General features: G+C 40.9%; 2 protein-coding genes across 4 annotated transcripts in view; one reads left to right on the top strand and one right to left on the bottom strand.

Moving 5' to 3' along the window:
* The window catches only part of HSPA14 (heat shock protein family A (Hsp70) member 14), a 41,641-nt gene extending 40,167 nt beyond the window's left edge, over nucleotides 1-1,474 (bottom strand). The window contains exons 1-2 of the mRNA XM_007081245.2: nucleotides 1,392-1,474; nucleotides 58-138 (exon numbers count right to left, since the gene is read on the bottom strand). Coding sequence (XP_007081307.1) covers nucleotides 58-138; nucleotides 1,392-1,448 — 138 coding nt within the window. The 5' untranslated portion in view covers nucleotides 1,449-1,474. The remainder of the gene's footprint in view (nucleotides 1-57; nucleotides 139-1,391) is intronic.
* A 120-nt stretch (nucleotides 1,475-1,594) lies between these two features.
* CDNF (cerebral dopamine neurotrophic factor) lies at nucleotides 1,595-21,968 on the top strand. 3 transcript variants are annotated; one of them, XM_042991115.1, is made up of 6 exons: nucleotides 1,969-2,040; nucleotides 6,291-6,403; nucleotides 10,693-10,729; nucleotides 14,120-14,247; nucleotides 15,558-15,699; nucleotides 21,304-21,968. In XM_042991115.1, the coding sequence occupies exons 3-6, from the start codon at nucleotides 10,714-10,716 to the stop codon at nucleotides 21,480-21,482; spliced, it is 465 nt and encodes a 154-aa protein (XP_042847049.1). In that variant the 5' UTR covers nucleotides 1,969-2,040; nucleotides 6,291-6,403; nucleotides 10,693-10,713; the 3' UTR covers nucleotides 21,483-21,968. The 3 variants fall into 3 exon arrangements, with proteins under 3 accessions (XP_007081308.1, XP_042847049.1, XP_042847048.1); XM_042991114.1 differs by lacking the exon at nucleotides 1,969-2,040 and adding an exon at nucleotides 5,535-5,649; XM_007081246.3 differs by lacking the exons at nucleotides 6,291-6,403; nucleotides 10,693-10,729 and having other exon boundaries at nucleotides 1,595-2,040.
* The last annotated feature ends 704 nt before the right edge of the window (nucleotides 21,969-22,672 follow it).

Raw genomic sequence — 22,672 nt, 5'->3', positions numbered from 1 at the left:
TATTACAATGCATGTAATTCTGCTTATTTCAAAATACAAAAATGAGGGAAATAGTACCTCTTCAGTTTCTGTGTAAGCAACGACAGCTGGAGTAACTCTGTCACCTGCATCATTTGCAACCACATCAGCCCGGCCATCCTGGAAAAAAAAACACAGAACTCTATTAGGTCTTTTGAAAACAAAACACATATAGACATATACAGATAGACAGTCCCATCAGACATATGTGGACCAGAGTTATCTTGCCACATGCGCAGATAGAAAAATCGTTACATCAATATTTTAAATTTGTAGATTCAATGGCCGTTATTAATTTCCTAGATTTTATACAAGGTCAATGTTCCACAAAGAACTGCCTCATTTTTTCTATCCAGTCGATAGATGGATCAAACATAATAATCTTTCTATATACAATAACAAGCCTTATGACATCACCCTTTCTAGTTTTCGTTCTTCCCCGACAGGTACATCTTTCTTCCTTTTTCTACATATGATGAAGTAGCACTAAATCTCTTTGGTTTTCCTTCCAAGTTACTTGACATTTACGTGCGAGACTAATATTAGGGGAGTTGGTTATTATTGTTCCTCTCGCCTCCCCACTGATGCCAAGAAGCTACAACTCCTTGTTAAGCTCTCTCATTCAAGAAAGGTCAAGTAGAGCATGCCACCAACTCGATTCACACGCTTCGAGGGATTAGCAACTCCAGTTTCAGATCGCGACAACCCGGTCCTTTCGCGGCAAACATTCAGAAGCCGCCGGTGTCGGACGTTCAGGCCCACCTCCGGGCCTCCAGTGCCCTGGAGATCCTCGAGACCCCTCCCGGCCTCCGGCAGCCCTGAGGTCCCTGGGACGGCCCCTCTCCAGCTTCCCTGCAGCCCTGATGTCCCCGAGACCTCCCAGGCCTCAGCTGCCCAGACGTCCCCGGGACCGCCCCCTCCGGGTCTCCGGCGGCCCTGACGTCTCCAGGACCGCCCCTCTCCGCGCCTCCTGTGGTCCTGATGTCCCCGAGACCCTCCGGGCCACCGGCGGGCCTGACGCCCCGGGGACCAGCCGTCCTCGAGATCTCTCTGGGCCTCCAACGGCCCTTACGTCCCCAGGACCGCCCCCCACCAGGCCTTTTGCGGCCGGGACGTTTCCAGACCCCGCGCGCCCACGTCGTCACAACCGTCCGCCAGGACGCAGTGGACTTTCCGGAGGAGCTGCGGATGACGAGGCCGGTCCGCCCGGCGCTTCGCCTCCAAACTTGCCCCCAGTAATGTCTCTCCACGCGACATTCCTAGGCCGGCGACACGCCGTTCACAAACCCCGCAGGAGATCAAAGGACTTGGCTCCGCACCGGGAGAACTGGGTGGCCGACATTAATCACAAACCAGCTCCCCCAGGCCCTCACCTTATAGACGGCCACACAGGCTGAAGTGCAGCCCAGGTGAACTCCGATGGCCGCCATGAGGCGGCAGAGACGGCGGCAGCAGTAACGAGTGGTCCCCCTGTGCCAACAGCTCCCGGCCTCCGAACAGCCCCATCAGGCACCGCGGAAATTTCACGTTCCCGCCCGCCCACTGCGTCCCGTCCATCCGCCCCGGCCTCCCGCGTCGCCGCCAATCAGCGTGAAGGTTTCGCCTTTCCTCTCGGACTGTCTGCGAATAGCTTCAGTGCGTCCCCCAATCCCCCGCCCTACCGGAAAAGCACAGCGTGGGCGATAGTGCGCATGCTCCAGTGAGGGAGGGACTGGAAGGGGCGCGGACTCTTTCTAGGCCCTTTCCTGGAAGCCAATGGAAACTGCCGATGGAGTTGCGTCACTTGTCCTAGCAACTCCGGGCAGATTTTTTTCCCAACCACTAGCCGGGCTCTTCTGCGTCCTGTAACAGCCCGGGCCGACAGCAGCGTGGCTGTTGGTGGACGCAGGTGGCGAGGCGTTTGGAGCGGCTGGCTCAGCATGCGGTGCGCGGGCCCAGCCGCGATGGTGGCCTTTTATGCCGGGCTTTGGGTCTCTAACCTGGGGCCGGTGCTGGGCCAGGAGGCCGGGGCCGACTGTGAAGGTGAGCGGTGTGAGACCTGCTTGCATGGCGGTGGCACCGCGCTGCAGCGCAGCTGTTGTCGGCTTTGGCTTCTCCCGGCCTGGGCTATAAATAACATTTAACTCCGGAAATGTAGGCCCAGTTCCTGGTTTCCCATCGCCTTCTCCCAAGCCTAGGCAAAACTTCGATCCTGGCCCAGTGATACCTTGAGGCCGCGTTCTGGTTTTGAGGTTATTGAACTGCGGTCAAAGGTGGAGGGTTTGGATTTGGATTAGATCTTGTGCAGACCCCCTAGCTTCCGAAGACCCTGACGCTGCATTGGTTCTGCTGCAGCTGACGGGCGCGACTGGCCTCTCCCTGCACAGATGTCTTTCAAATTTAAATGTCTGATTCCCAAAAGAAAAATAAAACGCTAAATTGTCTGTAATTGAGTTGAGGTGGCTTAAACCAGAGAACTTAACTAACGTTTGTTTAGGGCTTTACAGAGAAAAGTTGCTTTACAAAGGAGTACATTAACTCCTGAAGAGGAATACCCAGCAATGATTCCTTTTCTGTTGGCAGAACCTCAGCTGTGCACTTGCAGTCTGGACACGTGAATCTAGGTTGTGCACCCCCCACCCCCCCGCCCCCCATGCCTCTCCCTTGCAAAATCAGAGCGCTAATACCTACTTCAGAGGGTGGTTAACAAGATCAAAGAAGATAATAGCTATGCTAGCTATGCTAGCCCCTTGCTTCTGGTCTACTGTAACACTTCCATTTTTCATTCACTGAAATAATTTATATAAGTGTATATTCTCCTCACTCGTTTATGACCTTGGGACTCTATCCCTACTTACCAGGAAATTATAGGGTCACAATATACACTGAATACTGGATGACTGTAGTTTGTATAGTAACTTAATGAAGTCTTAAGGGTTGGAGTCCAGTTTTATGTCGGCCCTGCAATAATTAAACTTCTCTTCAGAAATTTAAAATATCTACACGATGTTATTTTAAAACTTTGTATAGATATAGATAATTGTTCAGCTAGGTTATAATTTTGCTTAAAGATCTCTTATAACTGTGTCCTGTACATTTAAAGCAGAATTTGTGAGACATTAACAACTGATTTGATTACTTACCGATTTAATTTCTGGAGTGTCTACCTGAAAACATTTCAGATAAGCCAGAGCATCTGGACTTATTAAATGTGAAGCTTATGCCATCTTTCCTGGATTTATTAAAGCATATTGTGATTATTGCGTGTCTGACTAGACCTCATTTTCTACTGTCTTTGCCCCTCTTGCTCAGTCTGCTTCCACCAGTCTGGTGCCCTGACTGTTCTTGGACCCCACCCAGGTCACTCCTGCAGTAAAGCCTTTGCACTGCCCTGCCTGGAGAGTTCTACCCCAGGCAGTCCACTAATTTTTTCTCTCCCTTAACTAAGGTCTCTGCTCAAATAGTTTATCTAAGAGGTTTTCTTTGGCCATCCATTTAGGATAATAGTATGACTTTGTCACCCTCTATCCTCATTACCATGTTTCTTTTTCTTCGCAGCCACAAGATACTTTTATTTATTCCCCCAGAATGTAATCCTTGAGGGTAAGGACTTTGTTTTTCAACAGCCTAGACCACCGTCTGGTACTTAATAATTGCTCAATGAATATTTGTTAAAAACATGAGAGGCTGTTCTATTTAATGTTCTGTTCCTATTAACAGCATTAAGAACAAGTAGGACTTCAAGCTCTAAAAGAGAACATGACTGTTTCTCTAGCTGAAAACACTGGATAAAATAAAAATGTAAAAATATTTTTTAAGTGTACCTTAGTAAGGCATACCCAGAGGCCAAAGCCAAGGTGGAAGTGGAAACTAAAAGAAGGAAAAGGAGCAGAAAGATGGCTTTTGCCATGAGGGCATTTGTTACCCAGACAATCTTAATTTAGGTTTTCATGGCTTTGGTAAAATAAAGAGAATGAAGACAAAGCCCAGGACCTTCCCAAGGTAGGAATGTAATAGTAGGTTCTCCCCCAATTCATTTGGAACCCCAAAGAGTTAGACCTTCATTTTAAAAGGTGACCTGGAAATAACCACAACTCTACCCCCATCATTAGAGACTAAAAGGACTTGTGGTTCTTGAACTTTGTACCAAAAGGGAAAACAAAAATGTGTCCAGATAACTCATAATCACAACATAGCCTGCAAATGCATGGAGGCCCAAATGCACACAACCTGAGTAGTCTGAAGCATCTCAAACTGAAATTTTACTTTAAAGGGATGTTAAGCAGGCATCAGCAGATGTTGCTCTTACCTGTAGGAATCCACCTTTAGCCCAGTCTGCAAATAATTCTGAGAGTCAAAGTCTAAAAAATAAAGCTCACATTCAGAAAAGTGGAGACTAGTGGGAGACACAACGCAGAGATTAGTGGAAAGGCTTCAGGTACTGGAATTATCAGGCACAGAATAGAAAATACATTTATGATGTTTAAAGAAAGAAAGGAAGGGACTGAACATATGAATAAAGGGTAAAAGACTATTTAAAATGTCCACCCATATTTGGAAAAATACCAGATTAAACATCTACAAATAGAAATTGAAGGGATTAACAGCAGATGAAATATAGCTGATAAAAGAATTAGTAAGAAGATTGAAGAAATTGTCTCCAAATGAATCATTGGGAGAGAAAGAAGGAAAAAAAGAGAAAATCTCAAACACAGCCAGAGAAAAAAGACTGATGACCTTCATAGGAATGGCAATGAGATTGTCAGATGATTCAACAGTGAAAGACCCAAAGTCACACAGCTAGTAATTAGTAAAGCCAGGATTTGGACCCAGCGGGTCTGGCTTCCGAGCCCCATGCACTGAATTACTACCTATACTCCTTTCTGGTGTGGTGTTGGGAACTAAATTATTTAAGGAAATTTTACAAATAAAATTGGAACAATGAAGTTGTATACAAATTATTTAGGAAGTTCTGGCTATTCTTAAAACTCTTAACTCCTCATAACATGTGTTATGTTTGTAGATAGTAATTCTCCCTTAGCCTTGCACCAAGACTAATCTGGTGTCTTTTTAATTTTTTCCCCTCCCAAATCAAGCAAATAATGTGGGATTGACTTCAGTTTTAGAAGGTGTGGATGGAACTGTTGAAAATAATGTTTCTAGCCCACTGGTAGTTTAATTATTCCACTAAACTGACTCTAAACATTTATCATTATCTTTCTGAAAAAAATGTAGCTCTTTTCCTGCAGGTGGCATTATGCTATTTTTAAAATACTGTTTTTTCCTTTTGGGCCCTGACTGATAATTGCTTAATTGATCTGTGATGACACTTTAAAATTCTAAATTCAATTTCATTAATACTACCAAATGTTTTTAATAATTAAAATTTTTTTTAATGTTTATTTATTTTTGAGAGAGAGACAGAGCATGAACGGGGGAGAAGCAGCCAGAGAGGGAAACACAGAATTTGAAGCAGGCTCCAGGCTCTGAGCTGTCAGCACAGAGCCTGATGCAGGGTTCGAACTCATGAACTGTGAGATCACGACCTGAGCCGAAGTGGGACGCTTAATCGACTGAGCCACACGGGTGTCCCAATATTACCAGATATTGTTGAGCATGTTGGGGATTTTTGTGAGAGTCAAAGATATTGTGGTGAGTTTTTAACATAAATTCAGAAATATTTCAAACATACAGAAAACATTTATATAACATATACTTAGGATCTAGATTGATTAAATGTTCATAATTCGCTACATTTGCTACCATTCTCTGTCTTTAAAAAAATAAAATACAATGGCTTTAGCTACCGTTTTCTTTCCATCCTTTCCAGGAGAAATGTCTGTTCTGAACTTAACGTGACTTTCTTTCCCATTTTTAAAGAGCTTTTACTATAAATGTATGTATCCACAAATAATCTATGTAATTTTTTGTGATCTTACATGTATATAATTGTACATTGTACATACTTATGTGCAACTTTTTTCACTCAACATTATTTTGGGGCAGTTATGTACATTAATAACTATAGATGTGGTTCATTCTTTTTAACTTGTCTCTAGAATTCCACTTTTTGAGTGAAATACAGTTTGTGTAACTATTCTCTCTCTGAGGTTCTGTTAGGTTCTTCCCACTTTTACATAATTTTAAGCAACGGTGCTCTGAATATTCTTATACATGTCTCCCTGAGCACATATGTGATGATTTCTCTAGGTCAAAGAACAAGAATTGCTGGGTGATAAGTTATATGTATTTCCAACTTAACTTTTCCCTACTGGACTGTGTTTTTCTTACAGATATGCAGGAGCTCTTTTATTCACCCAAAAAATACATGCCTCACATCCAATTGAGTGCTTCACTGAGGACAGAGCAATATGGCGTCAGTGGGAGAGGTGACAGAAGCTGAGGGGTGAGAAGCAGTAGAAAGTCGGGTCATCAGGGCCTGCGGGACAATCTAAAGACTGGATTAGACTCTGAGTGATATGGAAAACCATAGGAAGGTTTTGAGTGGATGCAGTAGCATAATTTGACTTATATTTTTAAAGAATCTGGTTAGAATGTTGGGAATTCAGTGGGTCAGATTATAGCAATCCTCTGGCCAAGAAATTCTAACAATGCAGGAGAAAATATAAAAATATCATAAAGGAACAAAGAGCTGACAAGATAAAAAGACTTGCTAGGGCAAAATTAAAGGGGAAGAAGCAATCCCGAATGGTAAACGGAGTTTATGGTCATTTTGCCTGGATGACACTGGCCAAAGTAAAGCTAATCTTTGGTATGAGGAGGACAGAAGTCAAAGCCCAAGACTTGTTTTAAAGGGGGAGTCTACTGGGATGTTCTTCTCTGTTAATCTGGGGTTTCCAAAGCGTTACTCCCTCAGACAAACAATAAATCTAACCCATCCCTGCCCACAGAGACTGTAAGGAAAATTTCCTTGACACTGACCAGAAGAGAAGAAAGGAATAAATATATTTCTGAGAGATTATAATCACAAGATGTTCTCCGTTGGGTTTACAGCTAAAATTCACATGGATGGTTCAGTCTGTTAAGCGTCCGACTTCGGCTTAACTCATGATCTCGTGGTTTGGGGTTTCGAGCCCCATGTCAGCCTCTGTGCTGATAGCTTGGAGCCTGGAGCCTGCTTCGGATTCTGTGTTTCTGTCTCTCTCTGCCCCTCCCCTGCTTGCGCTCTCTTTCTGTTTCAAAAATAAGTAAACATTAAAAAAATTCACATCAGGGTCCAAAAAATTATCAAGCTATCCATTTAGTTTAAAGTATTCCCCAGCTAGTGGCTCCTAAGCCTGATAAATATGAACACAATCCCTTTATGGACGTAAGGCATCTTCATTTTCGGTCTCAAATAATCTCCACAAATACATTTCAAGTGACTCTAAGTGTCATGCAGGACAAAATAAGCAGCAAAGAAATAATCAAGTGTGAAGGGGAGGTCAAGGACTCTGTTGTTCACAACAAACCTTTTATAACTCATTGACTTTAAACTAGGTGTGGGGAGTGTCAGGGAGAGGAAGAGAGGAGAGACTTGGAAACCACAAACATTCTTTAAGCGTTTTTGTTAAAGACAAGTGGGGGAATCGGGTGGTATTTTGTGGTGACGGGGGATGTGGTGTTGGGAGAGTTTCTTGTTGTTTCTAAGATGTGAGAAGTAACAGCATGTCGTGGGCCAATGGGAAAGGAGACCGGAGGGAGAGGCCAGAACGCAGGAGCAGGGAGTTGATAGGATCTCCTCGGCAAGTAGCAGGTTTGGCAAAGCTCATTCACAGAATTAAGATAGAACATGCAAGGACAGGTGTGGTAGGTGTGGTGGCAGAAGCAGGAGAGTTCCCTTCTGTTGCTTTTGTTCTCTCAGAGAAATAGGATGTAGGATCATGAGGTGGGAGTGGAGGTATCAGACAAGGTTTGAGGAGAGAGAAGCTTTGCAATCATCCCTTGGGGTGTGGGATGTAGTGTGAGAATGGTCAATGGAGTAGGGTTGTTGAGTAGCTCTGATGGCTCACTGGAAGTTAGTGGTCATGAATTTAAAGCAAGACCAGTGGACACCACTGTGTTATTTCCTCCAGCCACGTGCAGCCAGCATAGGTACAAACTGGGTGGAGAGATGGTTTGAACCAGGGTTGGGGTTTTGCTGGGTGCATACAGCAAGGGAGAGAGATGCAAGGGAGTTGAATTTGTGTGCAAAGGAGCAATTACACTGTTGACCATAGAACCTAAGCTGGGTAAGGAAGCGTGGTGACAAGGTGGAAAAATCAATGGATTGTATGTGTGGGTGGGTGTTGGGTGTTAGAGGACATGAGCTGGGAGGATAGGAGGTGATGGTCAGACAACGGGACGTTTCAGCTGAGATTATAGAGGTTATACTCATTGGTAATGACTGGACCTAAGAATATGACCATAGGGATTTTTCATGTCTTCTAGATATTAATCTTTAGTCAGTTATAGAAGTTGTAAATATCTTCCTCCAGCTGGTGGCCTGTCTTATCTTTTGTTTATGATTTTTTTGGCATTACAAAAGTGTTCAATTTTGCTGTCACCAAATGTATGATCTGTGTTTTGGGACCTTTAAGAAATCTTTCTCCATGCTAATGTCATGAAGATGCTTCCCTGGTTTTTCTTCTAGAGGTTTTGTAGTGTTGCTCTTCCCATATAAATCTCTATTCATTCACCTGGGGTTCAGGTTCGTGTGTCGTTTTAGGTAGAGATCTAAGTCTTATCTTTTTCCGCAGTAAGTTGTCTTAATATCATTTATTGACCAGTCCATTTTTTCCATCCATTGATTTTTAGCATCACTTCCATCCTATACCAACCTCCTCTAAAGGTGTCTATTTGTTTCTAGACTCTATTTGTGCATCTGTTTCTATACTAATTCTCTTGGTCTGTTTCTGGGCCATTCCCACAGTGTTTTCAGTGCTGTAGCTCTAGAAATGAATCTTGATATCTGATAACGTCTACTCCACCAACTTCCCCCTTTTTTTCTTCTTCAAACACTTCTTGGCTTTGATTTGCTCTTGTTTCTTCGTATGTATTTTTGGACCAGGTTGTCAAATCTATAAAAGTCCTATTGGGGTTTTGATTGGAATAACGTGAAATGTACAGATTTATTTAAAAATAATTACCCTCTAAGGGCGCCTGGGTGGCTCAGTTGGTGGAGCATCTGATTCCTGATTTCGGCTCAGGTCATGATCTTGTGGCTGTGAGATTGAGCCCTGCATTGGGCTCCTTGCTGAGCATGGAGCTTGGGATTCTCTCTCTCCCTCTCTCTCTGCCCCTTCCCTGCTGGTGTGCATGTGCTCTCTCTCTCTCTCTCCAAATAAATAAACATTAAAAAAATGATTATCCTCCATAATATTGAATCTTTCCATCCATGAACAACAAGGCTTTATCTTCTCATTTCTGAGGTCTACTTTAAAGTTTTGATCAAGTTTTGTAATTTTTCCTCTAAAGCTTTGATACATTTCATTAAATTTATTCCTGGTTACACTAGAATTTTTATCATGATTGTAAATTATACCTTATTTTAAATTTGCAGTTTCCTCATCATGTCTTCTTATCACTCTGAAATTCAGCAATTTTGCATAATGTTCTCCTTATTAAGAATGTTTTTCTACAGAGACAATCATATAATTTGCAAATGATAAAATTTTTTTCCTTTCTAAATAAACATTTGTTCTGTGAGCTAAGACATCCAGTTCTATATTGAATACAAGTGTTGATAAAGGATCATTTTATTGCTAAGTAGGACACTTGCTGTAGAGTTTTTGTGGACATACTTTGTCAACTTAATGTAGTTTTTTTCTAGTCTGAGTTTGCTATGTGTCTGTATGTGTCATACTTTAAATCATGAGCCAAAACTGGATTTAATCAAACACATACACATCTATTGAGATGATCATATAATAAATTGCATTACTATTCTAATTTTATTATTTTTATTTTTTAAAGTTTATTTATTTAGTTGGGGGGGGAGGGGCAGAAGAGAGGGAGAAAGAGAATCCCAAGTAGGCTCTGTCCTGACATGGGGCTCGAACTCACAAACTGTGAGATCATGACCTGAGCTGAGATCAAGAGTCGGATGCTTAACAGATTGAGCCACCCAGATGTCCCTGACACATATCTTTATTAATCTAACTAAACTGCTCAAAGTGTTCTTTTTCAGGTTTGCAGTTTTAGTTACCTATGGAAAATGAAGTTTTAGATCTATTATACCCACCCACGTCTGTCTCCTGCATACCCATTCCCCCATCTTATATACATTTTTTAAATGTTTATTTATTTTGAGAGAGAGAGAGAGAAACGGTGGGTGGGAGAAGCCAGAGGGAGAGAGAGAGAGAATCCCAAGGAGGCTCTGTGCTGTCAGTGAGGAGCTTGATTCAGGGCTCAATTCCCACAAACCATGAGATCATGACCTGAGCTGAAATTAAGAGTTGGACACTTAACCGACTGAACCACCCAAGCGCCCCCATTTTACATACATTTATATCACCATTTTGGATAAAAATAAATCTCAGGGTTTATATTGTTGTGCCCACGTAAATATCATTCACAGGTGAGTTATCTAGTGCACCAAGATTTCATCTTTCATGAACATCTTTCTCCCCTTGAATTGAAACTAGCCTCAATTTTTCTTTGAATAATTTTTATTTCAATCATTAATTTATCTTCACATTTTTTTTTTCCTGATAGAACTGAAAATCATCTCTGAACATGTTAACTACATCAGGTAGTCTATTGGTTTGGTTTTCTTTTAAAAACTTAAGTTGAATGCTTAATCATTAATTTTCCATTTTTTTTACTGAAAGATACATACTTTATGTTATGAATTTCCTTAGAAGTACTGACTTAACTATAGTCCTTAAGTTTTATATACAGCATTTTTATTGGAATTAAGTACTAAAAATTGGACATTCCTATCACTACTTTTTCTTTGACCCATGGGTTAGTTAGAAGTGTGTATTTAAAAAATTTCCAGGCATACAAGAGGATGGACACTGAGTTGTATCATGTTATTTTTGTTACTGATTTCTAATTATATTCAGGGAAAGTGGCCTGCTTGGTACAGAGTTTTTGGTACTTGTTGAGACCTGCTTTTTGGCTTACTACCTGGCAAATTAATGTGAATATTGCATATTTTCTTAATAAGAATTTCTCTAATTTGGGGGAGAAGAGTTCTATATGTTATAAGGTCAAATTTGTGAATAGTGCTCAAATGTTTAATGTCTTATTAACTTTTGGTCGATTTGATCAAATAATTGCTGAGAGAGTGTTCAACCATCTATTTTTATTGTGAATTTGTCAATTTCTTCTTATAATTCTATAAAGATTTTTTATATTATTAGGCTATGTTATTGGCTGTTCATTAGTTCAGAACTTTTTTATTTTTTTTTTGGTATTTCTGGTAAGTGCTTCATTTTCTGATTAGTAGTGACTGTTGTTATTCTCAAAAAGTGCTTTACAGAGCTAAAGTAGATTTCGGTTAGCCTTTTTCAGGCATATCTTTTTACTTTTAAAGTTTCTTCAATTTTGTTGTTTTTTGTTTTTTCAAACTCTTTGCTGTAGCCTCATACTTTTTACGTGACTCTTATATTCAGCATATAATTGAATTTTTAATAGTTTTACTCCGAAAAATCCTGTTCTAAAAAGGAGAGTTTAATACATTCATACTTATTGTAATCAGTGATATATTTGGATGTTTTTCTCCTACTTAATTTTGTATTTAAAAACTTATTGTGCTTCTTTCTTTCTTTCTTTCTTTCTTCCTTTCTTCTTTCTTTCTTCCTTTCTTCTTTCTTTCTCTTTCTTTCTTTCTTTCTTTCTTTCTTTCTTTCTTTCTTTTCTTTCTCTTTCCTGCCTTCTAGTGGACTGATAAATGTTTTAACAATCCTTCCCCATGCCCTGCACCAATACTGATCTGAAAGTAATCTTTATATTACTTATACTTTTAGTTATTACCCTTACATTGTTAACATGATTAGTTGGCTAAAAATTATTATGACTTAACCAGAATGTTTCTCTACCCTCTTTCTGGGTGGTAAAGGATCTTAGGAAGTTTCACATGAATTCTCCTTTATTTTCCATCTTATGTGTTGGGATTGTCCTGCATTTGGATTTTACCCTATGTTTATACCCCTACATGCTCATTATTATTGTTTACATAGTTAATCTTGATTTAGATTTTTCTCCCACTTGCCATTCTCTTTTCTCACATTACTTCTTGTGATGTGTTTCTCCTTTCTGGATTTTGCCTCCTTCTTCCTGCATTTTATCTTTTAGCGGGGCTCTTAAAGTGCTTTGTACATAGGATGCTCAATAAATATTTATTAAAAAAATTAACTTAATCAAATGCAATAGTTTAAACTACACTAGGTGTCTAGTTTGTATATTAGGGTGATCGGTAGATCTTGCCTCATTTACCAGACCGCTAGATAATCAGACACTTGATTATTAGGGATGGGGGACAGAGCACATTACCTGGTTTTTGTTAATACCATGAATCAAGAGAGGGATAGAGAGCACCCAGGGCCTTAGCACTCTCCACTCTTCCTTAGTATGTTTCTCTAGAATTCTCTTTTTTTTTAAGTTTTCTTTTTTAACGTTTATTTATTTTTGAGACAAAGAGAGGTAGAGAATGAACAGGGGAGGGGGAGAGAGAGAGAGAGATACAGAATCTGAAGCAGGCTCCAGGCTCTGAGCTGTTTGTTAGCACAGAGCCCGACTCGGAGCTTGAACTCACAAACTGCAAAACCATGACCTGAGTTGAAGTTGGACGCTCAACCGGCTGAGCCACCCAGGCGCCCCTCTCTAGAATTCTTTCTAAATCTAGTGTTGGGGCGCCTGGGTGGCGCAGTCGGTTGAGCGTCCGACTTCAGCCAGGTCACGATCTCGCGGTCCGTGAGTTCGAGCCCCGCGTCGGGCTCTGGGTTGATGGCTCGGAGCCTGGAGCCTGTTTCCGATTCTGTGTCTCCCTCTCTCTCTGCCCCTCCCCCATTCATGCTCTGTCTCTCTCTGTCCCAAAAATAAAAAAAAAATAAAAAATAAATAAATAAATCTAGTGCCACTGTTTTCCAGCGTAAGCTTCTGGCCTCCATTTTCTTCTTTCCTACTTGGACCAGACACTTGCCCCATCTGAGAAAGCCACATGGAAAGCAGCTTCCTCCTAGGGCAGAGGTACCTACTGGCTAAGTGTGTAGGGCCCAGGTTAGATGAGCAGGGATTTCATTCCCTCTCTAGCACTTATTAGGCAAGTTAAGTGACCACTCTTTGACTCAGCTATCTCATCTGTAAAATAAGGATAGTAATGCAATTATATCCACACTTTGTTGTGAGACTTGAATGGGTTAATAATATACATTCGAACAGTGCTAACACCTGTTAAGTACAACCTTAAGTACGGTTGTTGTTGTTGCCTGTGCCACTTCTCAGCTCCCTCCACCCCTTCGCTGGCTCTGGATGCTGAGATTGAATATGATTGTTCAGTTTGGAGTCTCATGTAGGTCCATGATGATAGAACATACAGACATATGCAGACGACCAAGGGGTTTCATATAAGATATGTATTCAGGTTTTCCTCTGTGCTTTAAACAAAGCTGTCCCAAGCATCATATCCTACATAAAGCTATATTTTCTTTAAGGGTTAAATTTTGAGGGAAAATTCTCATTTTAGGTTCAACTTGATTCCAAAGATTGATTCATTTATTGATTGATTCAATAAGTATTATTCAAGGCCCAATACTAAGTTAATAGCTATAGGCCCCAAACCATTCTTTTTTTTTTTTTTTTAATGGTTATTTATTTATTTTGAGAGAAAGAGAGAGAGCACACAAACAGGGGAGGGGCAGAGAGAGGAAGAGAGAGAATCCCAAGCAGGCTCTGTGCTGAGAGTGGTGCTTGATTCCATGAACTATGAGATCATGACCTGAGGCAAAATCCAGACACTTAACTGACTGAGCCACCAAGGTGCCCCTGGCCCCAAACCATTCTTACTTACAATTTGAATCCATTGTCATAATGTGTTGAATCATATTTAACTTTTTTATTTGATGAGTGGGACACCCACATAGGTGTGGTAATAGTTATATTAAACATAAATACATAATTTCTTTGATTCTTCTAGTATGTAAAGAATTCCTGAACCGATTCTATAACTCCCTGATAGCCAGAGGAGTCAGCTTTTCCCTGGACACCATAGAAAAGGAATTGGTCAGCTTTTGCTTGGATGTCAAAGGAAAAGAAAACCGCCTGGTATGGTACATTTTCACCTTTCATTTTTCCCTTATGCTTGAAGAAAAGTGTTAATGGCTTCGATTCTCATCTTAGTCTTAATGTCTCCTGCTTAGATGCTTGCCTCAAGGATGTTCACTATAGATAGCAAGCAGAAATTGATCTTCCAGTGAAGTGTACTCATGTATTTTCATTTAGAACGTATCTGGTTTCATTTTGCTTTCTGAATAAACCATAGGCAACCAGTTCCATGTTTTAAGTCAATTCACACAAATTCCTAATGACAAATTTCTGTCCTGGGTTGAGTGGGTAGACTTTCTCTTTCTTATCAAGACTATTACAGGGGTGCCTGGGTGGCTCGGTCGGTTGGGCGTCCGACTTCGGCTCAGGTCATGGTCTCACAGTTTGTGGGTTCGAGCCCCATGTCAGGCTCTGTGCTGACAGCTTGGAGCCTGGAGCCTGCTTCGGTTTCTGTGTCTCCCTCCCTCTCTGTTCCTCCCCTGCTCATGCTCTGTCTCTCTCTCTCTCTCTCTCCTTCAAAAATAAATAAAAACATTTAAAAAAATTGAAAAAAAAGACTATTAGTGAAACCTATCAAAACATTTTTATAACATCATTCATAACTAATTCTTCATATTATTTTATAATGGTGTTTTCTGAGTATACAAAGATGACTTATTTCAACATAGTGTTTCACTTCACTACAGATAATTGTAGGCCAATTCATTTCGCCTAGAATTTTCGTGTTCAATTTGTCAGTTAAATCTGCATTGTTGACTGTTCACCACTGACACATTGTAAACCTCTCAGCATTTATTTGTGCCATTAAGTTTCATATTTTTAAATGAAAGTGGTTAAGTTGGGCAGCTGGGAAGGCAGCATAGCATGATGGGGAAGGGTATGGACTCTAGAGCCACAGTGGTAGATTTTTCCGTTCTGTCTCTTCTGCTTGCCAGCTGGGTGACCTTCAGTTGGCTTGGGTGTAAAATGGAGATAATTATAGTACTTACTTCACAGGATTGTTGTGAGAATTCACTAAGTTAAGACCTTTAAAGCCCCGGGAGCAGTGAGAGCAGCAGCACCTGACACAGAGAAAACACTTAGCAAGTGTCAGCCCTTATTAGTCTTTGAGCATCGTGTGAATCGCAGGGCACTTCTAATTAACATGATCACGGGGATGGAATCATTTGTTTTCTGGTGTCTTAGTCAGCAGGGGTTAAAATTTAATAGCTGGGCCATGAAAACTAGGTTAACCTCTCTCTCACTTCTCTGAACTATATTAACTTTTTTCCGTCACCCAGCGACACTAAATTATCTTTGTTCTCCGTCAGTGCTATTATCTGGGAGCGACGAAAGATGCAGCCACAAAGATCCTAAGTGAGGTCGCTCGCCCAATGAGCGTGCATATGCCTGCAACAAAGATTTGTGAGAAGCTTAAGAAGATGGACAGCCAGATCTGTGAGCTGAAATATGGTATAATGGAGTCAAATGTATTTCTCCACTATGTCCAGAGCATTGCCAATTCTCTACACCGAGGGCCCTGTTTCTAAAACGTGAATGTGGGAAGAGAAGGCATTCTCCGCCGGCCAGTAGGTCGCCGGGCTGCTGAATGGTGCCTAGCGACATCCGAGCTCCTTTGGGGGAACAGAAAGGAGTAAAGCGCAATCAGCACTAGGTAGAACCGCCAACCCAGATAGCAACGTTTAATCTCTTACCTCACCAAGGCAAGGCCGACTATGTCTGTCAAGGAAAAATTCAAAATGTAAAGGGAGCAGCTACTCATGGTAAGCTCTTAAGGCAAAACGCTGCATCGATTCCAAGGTGATGTCAGGACTTTGCGGTTTTAAATACGACTATGACTTGTTCCCCTAGATTCGTCTGTCATTCTGCCGGGTTTACATTTTAGGAAGTAGGTTATTCACATCAAGTCAGGTTTTGCTTGATGAAGTAACCTTATCGAGGGTGCCTAAAATAAACAGTGAAGAACAGAAGAAGATGTCCTATTTAAAACAGTATCCTTGGCCTTATGAATTCCACAGATATAGATCTATTCTTACACAGTACTGAGGATTTGTATCTGGGCCAGCCTTTTGGGTACACTGAATAGGTGTGATAAAAGCCATCCCTCCCTTAGTCTATCCTTAACACCTGAGATTCTACCAGGCGAGACTCATTTCTTTTGCTTAAGTCATTTTTTTTTTTATGTTGCATATCCACTGTAGTATTGTAAACTACCTAAGTAACTAGCATCCAACTCTGAATTACCTTGGTCTTATTTTCCAAGATAGCTGTGTAATATGCCTATGCACCAGAGCAACATAGCTGGCTTTAACTAGGTTTAAGGTCGGAAGATACCAAAGGCAACCTATTTCTCAATTTTTTTGCCAAGGACAGGCTCTCATCTCCAAGGTAGTGATTATGGGGAAGGCATCCATTTTTATTGGCTTCCAAGTAATGAAGTAGAGGCAGGAATCACTGAGTCCATATAACCAATATTCACAGAAGGGACAGACTATGCTGATTCTTTCGTTTGCCAGATGTATTTTGAGCAATGTCTGCTATATTCAAGGGATCCTACTTGGCTCCTTGAATAATAGAGAAATCAGTCAGATATTATTGAGAAGAAACACATACTAATGTTTTGGCAGTGATGGCCACTAGAGGCCCTTGGGGAGCCATAAACTAGCTTTAATTTTGGTATCAACATTTTCCTTACTGTTTTAGGGTTACAGAGTTTTTCCTGTTTTAAAATTAATGCCAGAAGCCAAGTTCTCTAGAAAAACTCAAAGATACTACTGACACTAGCAAGAAAGTTTTTTCTCCCCCTCAATCATTTATTTATTTATTTTTTCAATCATTTATTTTGACGGGACTACTAGTTCTAAATTCTCTTTCCCAGCTTATTGTTGGCAGGAAAGTTGAGATTGAACAGGGTCTTTGAATTGTGGTATATTAATAATTTGAGCTATCAAAGCTTCTATGTTTAAAGGTATTTTGTTAAGTCAGCCATGAAATTAACAAACAAGGTAAGTGTAGAGTGGATCATGTTTTCAATTAGAAAGGTGTCATTTGGTTTTTGACCCGAAAGAAGGTTTTTGCTATCTCTCTCTCTCTTTCTTGTTTTTTTTTTTTTTTTTTAAGAATGGGAATCACTATAAAAATATAAGCGTTCTCGGGAGCACAGAGTGTAGCTGACCCTCCAAATAAAAAAAAGTTTGAAAATGTCAGCTTTTATTATTTTATTTTTATTTTTTCCTCATTTATTGAGACTTAATTGACATAAACATTGTGTAAGTTTAAGGCATGTACCATGTCGATTTGAAACACTTATATATTGCAGTATCACCACTGTGTTAGCTAACACCTCCATCATGCCTTACGATAACCATACCTTTTTTGTAATGAGAACATTTAAGATGCACTCTCTCAGTAACTTTCACGTGTATAATACAACGTTATTAACATAATTACCACGATGTACATTTTAGATCCCCAGAGTTTGTACCCTTTGGCCAACCTCTTCGGCCAATTTCTCCACCCCCCAGCCCCTGGTAACCACCATTCTACTCTCTGTTTCTGTTAGTCTGGCTTTTTGACATTCTGTGTATAAGTGATACCATAGAGTATTTGTCTTTCTCTGTCTTATTTCACCTAGCATAATGTGCTCAAAGTCCATTCATATTGTTGCAAGGAGCAGCATTTCTTTTCTCATGGCTGAATAACACTTCATTGTATGTATATACGTTTGTATCAAACAGACACAGAGCACATCTTCTTTATCCATTCATCTATTGACACTTAGGTTGTTTCCATATCTTCGCTACTCTGAAAAATGCTGCAACGAACATGAGAGTGCAGATCTCTCTTTCACATCCTGTTTTCATTTTCTTTTGATATATACCTAGAAGTGGGATTGCTGAATCACTTGGTAGTTCTTTTAATTTTTAAAGGAACCACCGTACCATTTTCCATAGTGACTGTACTAACTTACACTACCACCAACGGTGATTTTTTCCAAATCATTTCCAATACTTGCTGTCTCTTAGGTTTTTGATGACAGCCATTTTAACAGGTGTGAGGTGAAATCTCATTGTAGTGTTGTTCTGCATGTTCCTTATGATTAGTGACGTTGAGCACCTTATCATGTACCTGTTGGCCATTTGTATGTCTTCTTTGGGAAAACTGTCCATGTCTATTCAGTTCCTCTGCCAATTTTTTGATCAGATTGTTTAAATTTTTTTTGCTGTAGAGTTGTATGAGTTCTTTATATATTTTGGATAGTCACCCCTTATCACATATATGATTTTCAAATATTTTCTCTCATTACATAACTTGTTATTTATTTTGTTGATGGCTTCTTGGCTGTGCAGAAACTTTTTAGTTTGATATGGTCCCACTTACTGATTTTTGATTTTGTTGTTGTGCTTTGGTGTCATATCCAAAAAATCGCTGCCAAGACCAATATCAAGGAGACTTTCCCTAGGTTTTCTTCCAGGATTTTTATAGTTTCAGATCTGATGTTTAATTCTTCAATCCATTTCAAGTTAATATTCATGAGTGGTGAAAGCCAAGGGTCCAGTTTCATTTTTCTTCATGTGGTTATCCAGTTTTCCAAACACCATTTATCGAAGAGACTATTCTTTCCCCATTGCATATTCTTGGCTCCTTTGTCAAATCTTAGTTGACCATATATGCAAGGGCTTATTTCTGGGCTTTTGATACTGATGGGATTTTGGAGTGATGGTGCGGATCAGGAGCCAATGGCCCAGAAGGAATTCTTGAGACATCTTTGGTGCAAAAAGGTGATTTTATTAAAGCATGGGGACAGGACCTGTGGGCAGATAGAGCTGCATTGGGGTTGTGAAGAGTGACTGGTTATATACTATGAAGATGGGGGAGGTAAAGTCAAAAGGGAGGCCTCCAGAAAGACGTTGATATGCTAAAGAGGACTCCTAAGATACCTGAGGCTTTGCTATTGTCAAGCTAAGGTTATTTTCCCTCTAGTAAGGCATTAACATTAAGACACCAGGGAGTTCCTGGAGAAATGTTCTACTCTGTATTTGCTTCAAGTATTTGTCAATGGGCTGCAGGTTATAAAGACATTTAATGTCATTTATATTTTCTTCTTCTTCTTTGTTCCCCATATCACTGCGGAGGGGAGGGTGATGTTAATGCTCCAGGAAACTGAGTCAGTCTATGGGTTTCTGGAGGCTAAGCTATTGATAAGATTACCTTTTTCTTGTAATTTTCTAAAACATCTATAAACTGATGGAGACTCCTGTGTCGCATGACTGTGAACTCTATCACTGGCTCTACCACTGGCTTTTTTTTTTTTTTTTTTTTTTTTTGCCTTTGTTCTTGGGCAGCCAGGAGTGCCTGAGGAATATCACGCATATCCCACCTGGGGGGAGGGGGTATTGTTAGGTAGTGCCCAGCCCTCAGCTTGCCTTATGCTCTCTCATCAATACTACTCCACTGGTATGTATATGTGTCTGCTTTTATGCCGGTACCACCCTGCTTTATTATAGCTTTGTAGTATGGTTTGGAATCAGGAAGTGTGATGCTTCCAGCTTTGTTCTTTCTGAGGATTGCTTTGGCTAATCTAGGTCTTTAGTGTCTCCGTACAAATTGAGTTGTTTTTTTTTTTCTTTCTTTTTTTTTTCTTTCTTTCTTTCTTTTTTTTTTTTGTGAAAAATGCCAGTGGAATTTTGACAGGGATTGCATTAAATCTGTAGATGGCTTGGGGTAGGATGGGCATTGTAACAATATTAATCTTCTGATCCATGAACATGGGATGTCTTTCCATTTGTGTCCTCTTTAATTTATTTCATCAAAGTACTGTAGTTTTCAGTGTATAGATCTTTCACCTCCTTGGTTAAATTAATTCCTAAGTATAAAGTGCCACTTCTACACTTGAGCACACTTAGTGGAAATTTTTGATAAATCACTTGACCACTATGTTAGGTTGTTAAAAGGCTTTTAAATGCCGTGTTTATTATGCAGGGAAAAAGGAAAGGGCTCCTCAAGAGAAGTCAAGCTGTAAAACTCCTGTGCTGCTACCAATTGTTTAATAAGCAAGCTTAAATATTGTATCCATGTTCAAGCACATGCCTGTCATGGGGCAGGGGGAAGGGGATTTGCCGCTGGAAGGAAAGAATTTCCTCTTTCTGATGGGGAAATTATGAGTATGTCATAGATGAGCTTATTTTTTTTTTCTTTTTCTTTTTGAGTTTGGCAATAGAGAAGTAGTTGAGTTCTTGACATTTTCTGCAGATAGTCTGTAAATGAAAACAGTAGTCTTTCTCCAGGAGTTAGTTGTTAACAAGAGTCGATAGCAAGAAGGTAAGGAACCAGATTGGCCGGCACTAAGGCACTAGCATGAGAGAAGTGGGTATATCCCCAAAGGACCGGAAAGGAATGCTGTGATGATTTTGTAATCCCAGTAGGGGCAGAGGACCAAGTGAGTTCAAGCAGAGAACTGAAACAATTAAGGATCGATGAGAATGTTCTTAATTTTATTCACGCGTTTTGGTTTCTTTGCATTCGTATTTAAAATCTCTTGACAGTGCTTTGTAATAGGTGTGCCCCTCTGTTTTAATGCAGACATATCTTCGTACAGAAAGTGAACCGTCACTTTCTAGTTAATTACGACGGAGGGCTTTCGATCGGCCACACTCAAGGCCACCCCAAGGCATTGCAGTTTATCAATCCCCTTCTTTTTTCCTGCGGAAGAACGATTAGGAGGCAGCACAGTGGTTTTAGTAATTACGATCTTGAGAAGCCATGGAGTGGTCGCAAATACTGCAAAGCTACCCACGCCCCTGTCTTGGAGCAAGTTATAATTTCCTGGAGAGCAAGTTTAATAGAACGCAAATGATGCCACTAGCTTTGTAGATAACACATTTTCCTTAGGTAGATCTTGGTTTCCATAGACATTGGAAGTGTTTCCCACTTTGGAACAAAGGGTAGTCGGCACTAAGATAAGTAACACCACTGGCCTTTCTAGGTGTTTCACAGTTGTTTTGGTTTTTTAAAAACTGTGCTTCCCCCCCCCCCCCATCCCTTTCTGTCGTTTAGAAAAGCAGTTGGACCTGGCATCAGTGGACCTATCAAAGATGAGAGTAGCGGAGCTGAAACAGATACTGCGCAGCTGGGGCGAGGAGTGCAGAGCCTGTGCGGAAAAAACCGACTACGTGGATCTGATCACAGAACTGGCCCCCAAGTATGCAGCGGCGCCCCCCAAATCAGAGCTCTGACCCTCGGGCGCCGCCCACGCGCCCTTGATGGGAGACACAGTGACTCTGCAGGATGCGGACTTGTGGGTTAGGAGTAACCGGGAGCTGCGCTGTATGTGGTCTCATACTTTTTGTTTTGCTAATACAACCAATCAAGACTTGCTCACGGGGGTTGTAATTAAAATGTAATATCAGTGTCATCTTACATTTGCAGTGTGCGAAAACCTGAAAGTGCCTTTCTCATAATGTTTGGGAGGATTGTATGTATGTCATCGTCCGTTTCCTTAAAATTGGGAAACGCGAACGACTGAAAAATGGATGAAGTTGAGTCCAAGAAGGAAAACAGTGCCCAGAGGTCCCCCCCTCTGTGCACTAATTTTTAATTAAATATATTGGTTTAGGGTAAAAGAACAATGTTTGGTTTACCTAACTCCCACCTTCAACCCTAAGCAATAACACGGCATAATCAAAAGGTTTTGAAGAGTAAACTGTGTATTTTCAACTGCACATCAGTCTACATTCTGGCTCTGTTTGGTATCAGATGTGGGAGGGCAGGAGGCACTACTTGAAATGAGGGTTTCCCAAAAGAATACCTATTTAAACCTACTGAAAGAAAATAGATGGGAGAATCCAAGCAAGTATAGCCAACGTTTCAACAAACCGTATCAACGCTCAGGCTGTTGATTGAACCAAGCTCAAGGTGTTTTCTACTCCTTTCTACCACGTGTTAGACAAGCTTTTGCCAGAGGGCTAAAGCCTGGGAAAAGGGCCTGCAGGCAACATAGAGCTCTATGGTTCTTTATCAGCTGTCAATTGTAAAATCGTTCTTGGCTCTATTTTCTGGCCACTAAGAGCAAGAACCCCAGCGTACAGAGGCTGACCCCTGCGTGGAAGGTGGAGGCAGGGAAGGCCTGCACAGCAGCTCAAGGGAACTTCCTGGGGTGACGGGAATGTCGTATATCTTGACTGGGGTGGTGGTGACATGGATGAATATGACTGTGAAACTCATCCAGTAGTATAATTAAGATCTGGACATTTTATTGTATATAAATTTTATCTAAAATACTGCTTTAAAAAAGTATTTGAAAATTCCCTGGACTTACTGATTCAAAATGTCTCGCTCATTTAAAGAATTGGGCTTACAGGGGTGCCTGGGTGGCTCAAGTCGGTGGGGCCTTGGACTTCAGCTCAGGTCATGATCTCACGGTCCG

This window comes from Panthera tigris, chromosome B4, assembly GCF_018350195.1.
Source record: "Panthera tigris isolate Pti1 chromosome B4, P.tigris_Pti1_mat1.1, whole genome shotgun sequence".
NCBI classification, from domain to species: Eukaryota; Metazoa; Chordata; class Mammalia; order Carnivora; family Felidae; genus Panthera; species Panthera tigris.
This window is presented reverse-complemented; position numbering and strand designations above follow the sequence as displayed.